We start from the raw sequence: 13532 nt of genomic DNA, 5'->3' as shown, positions 1-13532 counted from the left end.
TCAAGCAGATTGTGCCGCTTTAACAAGTCTTCTGTTTAAGTGACCTACGTTCAAACTGGACACTAGGCACTTATTCGACATCTTGCATCCTTGTGTTGTATGAGTAAATCTAAAGTAATCTAAACCTTAAAAAACCTTCCAAAATTATTTTTCATTAGCAACTGTATATTGGTTGTTATTTAAGTTACATAATATAACTGTATTGTGGAGAGCATGATTTAACCATTAACCAAATCTAAGAAAATGCTTAACGATGTGTTATCTTCATTAAGTAATAATGATGTGTAATCTGTTGGCTGTCAAATTTAGTAACCAAATGAAGGACAGAAGTTACTATCTACTGACAAGTTAAGTTTAGATGCAAAAGAACGACTAAAAAGAACGTTAGATTTACAAAGTCGTTAAAAGAACGACTGAAATTATTAAAAGCAAAAGATTAACAGAGCTGATTTTGCACTAACTGGCAGAGTAAAAATATGTTGTAAAAGGGAGGATATTCTTAACAAATATCACACACAAATAGAACATGGCTTAGGCTACAGCCCCATAAAGAACCATAACTAATACTCACCGCATTCCACTCCTCTCCAAGAAAAAAATGGCGCTACTGCAGAGTTCACAGGCAAACACGAATATCCCGGATGTAGAGATTAATGAAGTCTGCTGAGTTTATTTAACAGCGTTGCATTGATCAAACATGCACTTATCAATTAAAACTGACAACTCAACTGTTTTTCAAACCAATAACCAAACTGACTCAATTTTCACACAATAACACACATTTGTTAATTAATTACAATGAAAAAAACTTAAATAAAAGCAACAACAGATTAAGTTCATTTTTTTTCAGTGCACTTCACGGTATAAGTCACAATTTTAAACTGTCATGTGTGTTTAATGTGGATAGGAATCTATTAAAAGTCATTCATTTCAAATCCCCTACTAACACTGTTGGATGTAGTGCACTTTTCTTTGTTGTTGGTATTTATTCTGAAGCTTACACATGGGTAAAGGGATAATGTTCTTGAGGAATAGCCAAAAGTATTTGACCACGAGGTCCATTTTTTCTTCCTAAATGGAGTGTATTAGTATGTGTGCAGATGTTTGTCCTCTTTAAACATTTGTACATGCAAACATCTCAACTCAATATCGGTCTCACAGTAGCAGCACCTTTAAGAGGTACAAACACAGCTAGTTCCAAAATAAAACAACAATGTGGTCCCACTCTGGAGCATAATATGTTTCATTCAGGGATAACAAAGCAGTTTGAGTCTTCAATGAGTGAGTATGAGTGACTGCTCTTTAAATCAGTTTAACCCAATAGAGGGGGCTGTTTATTCATTGTTAGTGTAGATTGATTGTGGGTGGGTCATTTAAGGAAAAACATCTGTCGAAAAGAGGAACAAGACAGTGAGAGAGAGAAGAAAAGTGCTTTGTTTTGTTTTAAGATAAACAAGAGTGATTTGAAGAGCATCAGTTGAACTTAACTTCAGTTCAGAATGAAAATTTTCATCCTCAGCTTGTGCCTAATTTCAGGTCAGTTTAAATCAATATGGTCTGTTTTGAATTTATTTTTATTGCATTTTTCAGAAACTCTTAATGTTAATAATTGTCATTGTAAGTTTTTTTATATTCTTTGGTTTTTATAATAGTTTTAACACCTCAAAACACTAACATTTTAACACTGTATTATTTAAGTTTGATTGTTCTTTTTTATTCCTATTTTGAAATTTCACAGTTTTTTATTTAGATTAGAAATATTATCTCCTTCCTACATTTATTATTATCACTATTTTTATAGTTTTATTAAACACTAACAATTACAAATGCTGTAATATATGAGCTATATAAATTTGTAATATTTGTAATGTAAAGCAAACTTACATACATTTCATTTTGATTGACAGGTCTAGTGAGCTGCTTTGATGTGATTGGCTACTTCAGAGGAAATCTCATTATAAACATTGATAGAAAGCAGAACGAACAAATATATATTTGTAAGAAAGTGTCAGGTAGCTGCAAAAATAAAAAATATTCCTATAATGAAAATGAAATTATTTATGAAGAAAGGCTTTCAATGTATAAAAACACAGTGGTGATGAGAGAGCTGAAACCACAGGATGGTGGGATATATGAAATTGGATCCGGGGATGGGGAGCTGCAGGTAAAGCTAATAATAAAGTATGGTGAGTGAAATTTTTCAACAATCTCTGTACATTGGCTAGTTCTAAGATCTCACTTCACACCATTTTTGCAGTGTGCATATACATATTTAATAACCTGTATTTAATGACCTGTGTTACGATTGACAGATGCTTGTTGTGTGAATACGATAGACGTGACTGGACTCCTGAATGGGAATGCTATTATTAAATGTGATTATCCCGAAGAGCACAAAGAAAAATATAAATATTTGTACAGAATGAAAGGTCACCTGATTGTTGGGGTTGTTTCTTGTCTTCCTGGTAAAAATTACCAAATGAAAAGATTTACTATTGAGGATAATACACATTCAAACATTTTTACTGTAACCATCACTGGTGTGAGCAATGACGATTTGGGAACTTATTTCTGTGGAGTTCAGACCATAGATTCAATCAAGGTCAGCTCTACAATCAAAACAGTAAACCTACACATTACTGGTAAGTGCCATGTTCTACATACATTGCTAAATTTTGCCTCATATTTTTTACTTTTTTCAGTAAATACTGCTACAAACTATCACAGTGTCCTACAAATGTGAATGTTTAGATATAGGTAAGTTACCTTAATCTTACAAAAAAAACAAAAAAAAAAAAAAAACAAGGTAAAATGTAAAACTAATGTCATCACATTATTTCTCAGTAATAAGCCATAAAATTGACAATTCTCAAATTTCTCATATGTCAAAATTACAAATTTCTGACTTAAGTGAAACTAAACTGAAATTTCCAAAACGTAAACTGCTTATTTGATCTAAAAATATGAAATACATAAAGATATCAAATGATGACATAAATGCGTAGTCTGGTGTCTATTGAAAGTATTAGTGACTCATATATACTGATTGCAATTGCTATTTTATCCTTAAGTGCAAAAACAGACTTTTTAAAACATGGTATAAAACTAATAAATTGGTTCATAAACATTTTATTAAGAGTTTACTGTTGTGACAAAATCTGTTTTCATCTTCAGAAAAAGTGGGTTCAGTCACAGTTGCGGGTTTTGTTTGGGGAAACATCGCAATGAAGTTCCAACCCGTTAGTAAGGGAAAATATAAAAAGTTCATCTGTAAGGAATCGCAAGAGGAGTGTCCTGAGAAAACTTACACTACCGTCCCAAACAGCTGGGAAAGAAAGGAGGGATATTCTCTGTATGAGGACACCAATGATGAGTCCTTAATGGTTTTCTTCAGACAGCTCTCCACGGGGACATACAGGTGTGGAGTGGATGTATCACAGTTTACAGAGCAGTACACAGAGGTGAAAATGGAGTTGATACAAGGTGAGGAATGTTATAATAGTTTTAAGTAGATAAATCATCATAAATCTAATTGTTATATAACTTTTCATTTGACATTGTTGAGTAACATCATTGTAAATCACCACAACGAATGCTGCTCAGCCAAACAGATCATGTGGTAAGAACACTGTGTGTGTAAATGTGTAAATTTTGAAAACATTGTACGTCTGTTTGTATCATCCAGATCCTTTTTATGTTATGACCATCTCAGTGTCTGGACATATGTGGGAAACTATCACGATCACATGTTCATACCCACTGATATTCAAAACCAGTTCAAAATTCTTCTGCAAAGAGAAAGACAAACAAATCTGTCAAAAACACTTCACATCTGACCACGATCAAACAGGAGCCTTCACAGTGACCATCAACAGCCTTGCACTCAGTGACACTGGAGTTTACTGGTGTGGAGCAGAGACCAGAGATAAGGATATCAGCTACATGACCCTGACTACAAAAGTGCAAATCAGTCTTCACTGTAAGTGGATCTCATTTAGTTTTAGTACAAAATCAAGTACTAAGTAGGTTTGTTGCCCCTGAAAGAAGCAGGTTATTCTCCAGGGTTTTCGATACATACAGGCTACTAGGTCTCAGTATAATGACTTTAAAAATGAATGCTTACTCATTTAGTGTAACATCTTCATGAATTCATTATTTATTTTATAAAATCTAGTCCAGTTCAGTTTCTGGTTACAAGTATGTATTATCAGTACCTTCAAAGTATAATTGAATTCCTACATCATCTAATTTCACAGCCTCTTATATCCTCCCTTTCTCCTTGATTTCAGCCGAGTCAGTGACTGGTTCTGAAGGTGACACTGTAGAGGTCAGATGTCCTTACGAGACAAAATACAGACAGAGTTCAAAGCATTTCTGTAAAGATGAGGAAGAGGAGGATGAGTGTCTCACTGAACGAATGGCACTTCATTCTCAACCTCTTAGAAAAGCGGAGAGAGTCTCAGTGAATGATGACATCATGTCTAGTGTTTTTACTGTCACTATCACTGGCGTGACTCCTGAGGATGCTGGGAAATACTGGTGTGGCGTGAGGACTGAAGAAACACTGATGTATTATCTGTCCACTCGGCTACAGGTCATCACCAAAGAAGGTGGGAAAGGAGGATTAGGTGTCTTTATAAGAATGAAATCACAAGAGCACAAGATACTATCACGTGAGCACAAGATAGTATTTGGGGAGTACCAAATAATATTAGGTATGGTGGTGTGTGCCATGTACTGCTAGTATATATTGCCCACATAAATTAATTTGGTTCTCATCAATTAGATACTATTACATATGGTGGTGAGGGCCAAATACTCAAATGTGACACTATCCAGTGAGCACAGGATACCATCAAGTGAGTACCAGACACTATTTGTAGGTTTTGCTCATGGTATAATAACTTGCGCTCACCTAATAATATTTCTGTCTCACAAAATAAATGCTACTATACACAGCAACTTCACCAGTGTTAAATCAACACTGTTAGTGTAATAATTTAACACTCTCAGTGTTAAGTTATCACTATTAGTGTAGATTTAACACTGGTGAAGTTGCTGTGTACGTGGTGGTGAACCCTAGATACTAGAAGGAGGCATTTAGACACAGTCATGTAAGCACCAGTTACTAACAAGTGAGCACCAGTTAATATAAATATCAATATCCTGTGCCTAGTTAATAGTAATAGTAATTTATGCTCACCAAATAGTATTTGGTTCCCACAACTTAGATACTATTAAGTGTGTTGATGAATGTCAGATACTACCAGGTGGCAACCAGAAACTATCAAGTGAGCACCAGCTATTAAATGTGAGCACTAGATACTCTCAAATTAGCACCTGACAATCACAAGTGAGCACAATATGCATTTGTTTGATTCCCAGGCATTAACGCTATCTTGTGCTCACTTAGTAGTATCTGGTATCCACCACCACAAATAACTCTGTCTATTTGGAGATGAAGCCAAATATGTGAGCATAGGTTACTATTAGGTGGGCACCAAATACTAACTGTAAGTATATTGTGCTCATCTATTATTATCTTATGCTCACATTAAAATATCTGATTCCCAGCACATAGACACTATGATACTAAAAGTGATCACTCTACACTATCAAGTGAGCACCCAGTACTGTTAATTGTGTAGCTGATACTTAGTTGTGCCCACCTAATAGTATCTGGTGCTCAGCAAATTGTATTGTGGTCCATTTTCTTGTCTTTCTTAACCTGGGTCTAGGACCTGGGCTGTTGCTGTTTCCCTATGGTAAGAGAACATTCACAAAGAGAAATTGTTTAAAATTAGAACAACCACATGCAAAGTGACAAATAAAATTAGCACAGGATTAGCAGAGCATGGCTTGACGTTATTCATGTCAAACAGAGAAGTGAGAGACAACCTGAGGAAATAATCATTCAGATGTGTCCAAATTCATGGGCTCCTGTCATTGCCCTGTCTAGATCAGGCTTTAAAGCAGATATATTGTTAGTCTGGGGTCTACCCACCAACACGATGTGAAACAAAATCACCCAGTTGCCTGAAAAAAAAAATTAAATAAAAAGAGAGAAAGTTTGATTCTGCTCCGCTTCTGACGTCAAGTGCAGAGACTTTAGCATTTCCCTGCCCTCTCAACTGAGTCTGTCCTATCACAGTTCTGGAACCCTGTTGATGTGAGAATGCAATGACGAGGATAAAGGCACTAAAACAGACAAAACAAGAATGGAGAAGAACGAGAATTGAGGGAAAACGGCTATAAACCATAGCTTCTGCTCCTCACTCTTCACTGTGCGTTCGGGGTCAGGGTGAACAGCAAGTGGCACATAATCATTTAAAGGAACACGCGCTGAACAGGGCTGTTTAGACAGTGGAGAATGGTACTTTGGTGTTCGATATTTGTGGTAATTCCTGATTGGCCGATAGGTCACTAATTCAAGACAGCTGTAGGACCGCAGAGTTATCTGCTTTTGACTCTTTTGTAGGATTCATTTCTGTGTGGCGAAGTCTCAGCACGAGAAATGCCATGTGTGGTGTGTGAACTTGTTGAAATGTGTGTCTCACGCTCAGAGAGCCCTGTCCCACGGTCCAAAACACACGTTGATATGTGGATTGGTGACTCAAAAGTTTCCATGTGTGTGAGTGAATGTGTGAGCATTTGTCACCCTGTAAAGGACTGGCGCCCCCTACAGGGTGTGTTCCCACCTGTCGCCCAGTGATTCCGGGTAGGCTCTAGACCCATCACCACCCTGAACTGGACAAGCACTTACAAACAATGAACTAATGAATGAATAATTTCTTCTTTAACATTTTAACATGTTTCTTTGGTTTATTTCATTGTTTGGTCATGTGACATATATCTCCTCTTTTACAGGCTCCACAACTTCACATACCACGAAGATAACAAAATATGACGAGTCCTTCTCTGTGAGTTCTGGTGTGTCTGTGTGAAATGGCTTTTGTTTTGCAGATCTTTTCAGTCTTGTTCTTCCTCAGGTTTCTCCTAGTACCACTGGTGACTACGAGGAGACTCACCATCCAAGCTTTCACCAGTCAACCATTCACCCATCCACCACGGATTTAATAGAAACAACCATTTTTCTCCAACAAGTCCAACCTGCAGGTAAGAAACAAATATCAGTCAAAGCAGAATCATTCTGGAGTAGCTCCGCTCTCTTTTACATAGTATTCTCTACACAAAGTAGTTTCTGTTCTGTAGGAGGTAAATTTATGCTTGAAGCATTTTACAGTTATGAAACTCCCAATTTAGATATGTCCCTCACAGTGTTTAACCGAGCGGGCACGAGCAACAGAACCTTCCCTGCCTCTGACTGAAATGGCAGCAGACTGTTTGCCTACTTTCCATAACAAAACAGTAACAGTCACAGAGAGAGAGAGAGAAAGTGGACATGTGTCCATCACAATAACCAAGTCAAAGCAACGGCCAGCGTTGACTGGAGAACACTAAAACGTCATGGACTTCAGAAGAACAGTGATATGTTCTCCCTTCTACTTAAGGTTTACTTCAGGGTCAGGCAGAGAGAGAGTGTAAACTGATCTCTTAAAAAAAACTCACAGGAAGTCATCTCACTATGTGGTGGTAGGAGAAATATTGCAATTAATATATGTGTGTGTGTGTACGTGGGTGTGCTCACTCTTCATAGTGCATTAATTTATGCAACAATAGCTTTGTATGTGTGTGTGGTGTGTTTTCACTGCCATGGGTGGGTTAATACAGAGTCTCAATTTCCCCAAAGGGAATTAATGATAAGTATCAGTTCTTCTACATTTTTCTTCTTCTTCTTTCCTACTTCTTAAACAAAACAATATTTGCTGATATTGCACATCCAAAACTTTAAAAAATAATAATAATACAACTAACAGACTGTCTGACCTCTGCCCTAATGTCTGACCTCAATCAAACCCAGAGAAATCACTTAAACAGACACTCTTCCTCTTCATAGGGCAAAGTTTCCCAGATTTCCACTAATAGATGTTTAATGTTAAAACTTTAATACATCTTTAGAAGAGCAATCCATCATTATTTTACTAATAAAATATAGCAAATACATTAATGCCCTCATGGGCTTCTCTAATACATCCAGGCCACTAGGTGTCAGGATCTCGGCTGTTTTATAACATGAAGAAGTATCATGGGAGAAAATGGCAGCTTGTTTCATTAATCATTAAACAATGGTGTCATAGCAGTTCCATAAATTAATTTCTGTGCAATTTAAATAAAAACAAATTAAACTAATCCTAAACATTTTAAATATTTTTACATGAGTTTTTAATGAATTAAAAAAAAAGTTGTGTCATTTTCAGTTACTGTTGCTAACTTGAGCCTATTCTGGTTTAGACCCTGTTTTTCTGGTCTGTGTTTTTCCAGCTTCTGGCTCGTCTGTCACCATCTCTGTGTGTGTGATTCTGCTGCTGATTGGAGGATCACTTCTAATCTTCTACAGACGGAGATACAAGAACCTTTTCTCAACACCAGGTTTTCTCTTTCTCTCTCTCTCTCTCTCTCTCTCTCTCTCTCTCTCTCTCTCTTTCTTTCTCTCTCTCTCTCTCTCTTTCTCTCTCTCTCACACACACACAAAAATGCATCCAAACTGTTGTAAATAACAACTGTAAATACATAAGAAACATATTAATAACACAGAGCAGGCACACGTGCATCTCTCTGATTCTCTCACTCACACACAGCTCGGCATAATATCTGACTGTGATCTGACTTTTACATGCACTTCCACAGCTTCCAGCCCTTCACCCAGGGCAGAGATAAACCATTATGAAGTGAGTTCTTTGTGGTTTCTGTGTACATTTTTGTGATCAGGCTTTTTTGTTGTGCAGATCTTTTCAGTCTTGTTCCTTCTCAGGTTTCTCCTGGTGCCCCTCGTGACTATGTGGAGGTTCAGAATCCAGGGTCAGACAGGAATAATATATCACACTTTAACAGCTCACAGGGAAACAGAGGTAATTTTCATAATGCTGTGTTTTATCCACTATATACAGAAAGGATAAAGTCTTGGACTAAATTGAAGAGACAGTGGTGATTCACCATAGAAAAGGTTTTATAATCTGGGCATAAGCGTAGTCTGGGTCTGAAGAGCTGGTCCTGTGTGATTAACGTCTAGTAGAAATCTACTGGATGTTGTTCTTATTTTCTTTATTGAGATGAATGCATAGGATTTCAAACTTAGACCTCTTAAAATGTCTAAGTTAGACCTCTCTGGTTTGGACCTCTCAAAATGTAGTTTCCAATCTCGACCAAATCAAACGCAAATTTATTATAATTGCTTGTTACTTTACAATCATCGCACATGCTCCTGTCCACTAGTGGCGCTGTTTCACTAAATCCTATTTACCTGAAGAAGAGTTACAGAAATGGGTGTATTAGTTTTGGTTAGAGTTAAGTGCAGAATTCAGGCTACATTTTCACACTGGGTATGTACCTCCATGTGTCTCTGAATCATTGTAACTGTCCCTCATGTTCCTCTATTTTTTTATTTATTTTTTTTTTTGCATCTACAAATTTTATGCAGCAGCAGCAGCAGCCAGCATGTACTCTACTGTAAGACGGCCCAATAATGAGTGCCCTGTTTACGCCTCTGTGAGCTTCCATAGGAATCCAGGTTCTCCAACATATAGCACTGTCACTTACGTTAATGAGGACTTTACTGAGTACGCCACAGTTAATCTCCACCCAAGACTGGAATAAACTTCAGCTAAAAACCCTTTATTATGGATTCAGGTACACCCATGGAATTTCATGAACCCATCCATAGTAAAGAAAGACCTTTTTTAAAAGTAATCTGTGTGCTGTCTCATGAAGGATATCTTGTTTTATCTGATAACTTTCAGATTAATTAAATCTGTTCATGGTAAATCTGTAAATAAAGTAATAAACATGACTGTGATGACCTGTTGATTGGTAAAAGCACATTGCATACCATCACAAAAAAACCACACAAACAAACAGGTACAACGGGCAATCAGATGTACAGCAGTGCATTTAAATATCCACTATGGATCTTTAAAGACTTGTCTAGTAAGTTTTCATATTATAGAACTAATTTCATGGTAATCATTAGTATTAGATACAGTTAAATTGAGTTTTAACTACAATCAAATTAACACTGGTTTCAACATTAACTAATAAATAAACAGAACGTTCCTATGTCTCACACAGTTCTAGCTCCAGTTCTAATTGTAGTTAAATATTCCCTCAAACTTAAAACTTAAAAAAAAATTATCTTTTAAGGTAATTTAATGAAATTCCAATCTATTGTTTCTACTGCACTGTTTTACTGACATGTTTAGGCCAACAGAGGGAGCTGTCTCATTTCTTAAAGCTGAACCCTTACTGCTCAGAGTTTGGTTGCGGAAATGGCAACAAAAAATGTGCCTGTCAAACACACACACACATACATTGTAGGGACATTAGATAACATTTCATTTAGTTTGTGTAGAGGTTTCCTTATATTATCTATAAGTACTACTCTGTAATTTTCTGCAAAGCCACATTCTCAGGCTGTGCCTCAGACAGAGAGTTTAAAGGGGGTGGGGTTTGGAGATTTAGATTAAGATTAATCCTGATCTTTGAGTGAATCTCTGAAGTGTAATCAAGGATGCAACGTTCTTTCTGCTCACAGGAATTTATAGATGTTTTAGTGGATGTAATGTAATATGCGCAAAACATTATCATCATCATCGTCTGAAACCGCTGATCCAATTCAGGGTCACAGTAGGTCCGGAGCCTACCCGGAATCACTGAGCGCAAGGCAGGAACACACCCTGGTGGGGGCGCCAGTCCTTCACAGGGCGACACACACTCACACACTCACACCTATGGACAGTTTTCACTTATTTAAATAAAAAAATATTTTTATAAATATTGTTTTCATATTTTTGTTGGTGAAACTGATTATTGTTCATTTGATTGTTAATTATTATGTTTAATATGTGATTCTCCTAAAATTAAAACCTGAACTGCCTTAAATTTTAATTTATTTTAATATTAAATATATGTCTGTGTATCACAGTGTTTTGTGTTTATCATCTGGGGCCTACCTCATGAAGCAGGATGTCAGTCTTGTTAATTTTAGCAGTAGTTCTAACTTGTGTTAATTAGGTTATTCATTCATTCATTCATTCATTCATTATCTGTAAGCGCTTATCCAGTTCAGGGTCGCAGTGGGTCCAGAGCCTACCTGAAATCATTGGGCGCACCCTGGAGGGGGCACCAGTCCTTCACAGGGCAACACAGACACACACACACATTCACTCACACACTCACACCTACGGACACTTTTGAGTCTCCAATCCACCTACCAACAACGTGTGTTTTTTGGACTGTGGGAGGAAACCAGAGCACCCGGAGGAAACCCACACGGACACGGGGAGAACACACCAACTCCTCACAGACAGTCACCCGGAGCGGGAATCGAACCCAAAACCTCCAGGCCCGTGCCACCGTGCCGCCCTAATTAGGTTATATTAATCCAAAAAGTATTCATTAATTCATTCATTGTCAGTAAACAGGGTCCAGAGCCCTGAATCACTGGGCACAAGGCGGGAATACACCTGGAGGGGGCGCCAGTCCTTTGCAGGGCGACACACCCACACACATTCATTCACACACTCACACCTACGGACACTTTAGAGTCTCCAATCCACCTACCAACAACGTGTGTTTTTGGACCGTGGGAGGAAACCAGAGCACCCGGAGGAAACCCACGTGGACACAGGGAGAACACACCAACTCCTCACAGACAGTCACCCGGAGCGGGACATGAACCTACAACCACCAGGTCTCTGGAGCTGTGACACTACATGCTGCACCACCATGTTGCCCCACCTGTAAGATTTGTATATTTTAATCCTAAAATTCAAATCTTACAATGATAGTCCTGATAATTTTACACCAGCAGAGGGATGTGTATATTTAATGGGAGAAAAAGTAAAAAATAGGCCTATCAAACACACACACACACACAAATTCATGCCATGCATTGTAGGAACTTTACATAAACTTATGAATGAATTAATGGTATATTTCAACACAAAAAAATGCTACTAGCTTAACCCTAACCCTAGTCTAGTCCTAAACCTAAAATTTACCCCTTGCTTTAATCCCCCTCACATTAAACATAGCCTTAACCTTAAACCTAAACCTCTGTAACACTAACAGTATCCTAATATTAAACCAGATCTTCACTTCAAAACTATATATTACTCACTGTGAAAGTAAGAAAGTGAAGTGCCCTGACTTCACATATGAATACAGGTTTTGGTTCTTACAACTTAGGACCTCGCTCTCTCACACACACACACGCACACACACACACACACACAGAGAGAGAGAGAGAGAGAGAGAGAGAGAGAGAGAGAGAGAGAGAGAAAGAGTTGCAGTTCAGTATTTTTAACAACACAGAATATGAGCTTGTCATGTAAATATATGAAAAGGTCCAGTTCTGTTAGATATACACAATATAAACAAGTGAATATATTTACTATATCAGTGTTGAATGCTTACAAGTAATTAAACACTTAATGTCAGTAAGTATGGGATATGTAAAGTTTAAAGTATATAATGATTTACATATCAACAATGCGATTTTTAATGTCCTGTACACAAAATATTCAAGTTACAAAACTACAAAAGGGAATTTCATACTTGTGCTTAAATATTCTCCACAAAAACCTTCATGTCTTGTGTTCAGCTCAGAGGCCTATAAGCCTTAAGAGTTGGAAGTTAGTGACAGGAAAATGTAGCTGAAGTGGGATTAAATATAGAAGATTACAACTGTGAATCACACTCACACACAAGGGGGGGGGGGGGTGTCAATGAGGAAGGAAGTGATTCTGTGTTTTAACAACAGAGAGAAAGAAGACTTTGGAAGTGAACAAATTCATTAGCAAGAGCAGAGAACCAGTAAATATAATAAAAAAAAATGAAGATCCTGCTCCTCATCTTCCCCCTCTACCACATCACAGGTCAGATATTCATGATTTTGGTCTCTTTCTTTCTCGCTTTTTTAAAAATAGGTGGCTTGATTCATTTGCTTCTTTAACAAAATGTGTACGGAATCATAGATTTGTGAGGAGTCTGTCTGTGAGGAGTGTGGTGGGTTCTCCCTGTGTCAGAGTGGGTTTCCTCTAGGAGCTCCTGTCAGTTGTTATAGGCTGTGTGACACTGTCCACTGTTGTGTTTGAGTCAGTGAGTGTTTGACATTGCTGATTGCATGTGTGATCATCATCATCATCATCATCATCATCATCATCATAATCCCTCTGTTTAATGTGGTAAAATATTTAATGTTACATTATTTGATCCCTTTCTTACAGGGTTAAAAGTGTGTGGCATGGGTCAAAAGTATTTTTAAAATAAACGATTAATAATAATTAATTGTAATAATCCTATAGGGTTTAGGCAAGGCAAGTTTATTTATAAAGCACCTTTCATACACAATGGCAATTCAAATAGCTTTACAAAGTGATACAGAAATATTACAGTAGAAGAATTTGAAAAGTAAA

General features: G+C 37.2%; 1 protein-coding gene across 4 annotated transcripts; it reads left to right on the top strand.

Moving 5' to 3' along the window:
• Positions 1–1201: 1201 nt before the first annotated feature.
• LOC136687732 (CMRF35-like molecule 8) lies at positions 1202–10985 on the top strand. 4 transcript variants are annotated; one of them, XM_066662270.1, is made up of 12 exons: positions 1202–1281; positions 2094–2186; positions 2313–2642; positions 3175–3483; positions 3686–3979; positions 4290–4610; positions 6868–6920; positions 6990–7116; positions 8383–8490; positions 8749–8789; positions 8873–8969; positions 9539–10985. In XM_066662270.1, the coding sequence occupies exons 1-12, from the start codon at positions 1239–1241 to the stop codon at positions 9712–9714; spliced, it is 1992 nt and encodes a 663-aa protein (XP_066518367.1). In that variant the 5' UTR covers positions 1202–1238; the 3' UTR covers positions 9715–10985. The 4 variants fall into 4 exon arrangements, with proteins under 4 accessions (XP_066518367.1, XP_066518366.1, XP_066518365.1 ...); XM_066662269.1 differs by lacking the exon at positions 1202–1281 and adding an exon at positions 1411–1536 and having other exon boundaries at positions 1908–2186; positions 9542–10985; XM_066662268.1 differs by lacking the exon at positions 1202–1281 and adding an exon at positions 1411–1536 and having other exon boundaries at positions 1908–2186.
• Positions 10986–13532: the final 2547 nt, after the last annotated feature.

The sequence above is a fragment of the Hoplias malabaricus genome, chromosome 2, assembly GCF_029633855.1.
Source record: "Hoplias malabaricus isolate fHopMal1 chromosome 2, fHopMal1.hap1, whole genome shotgun sequence".
Taxonomy (NCBI): Eukaryota; Metazoa; Chordata; class Actinopteri; order Characiformes; family Erythrinidae; genus Hoplias; species Hoplias malabaricus.
Note: the sequence above shows the minus strand (reverse complement) of the source record. Positions and strands in the feature narration are given on the sequence as shown.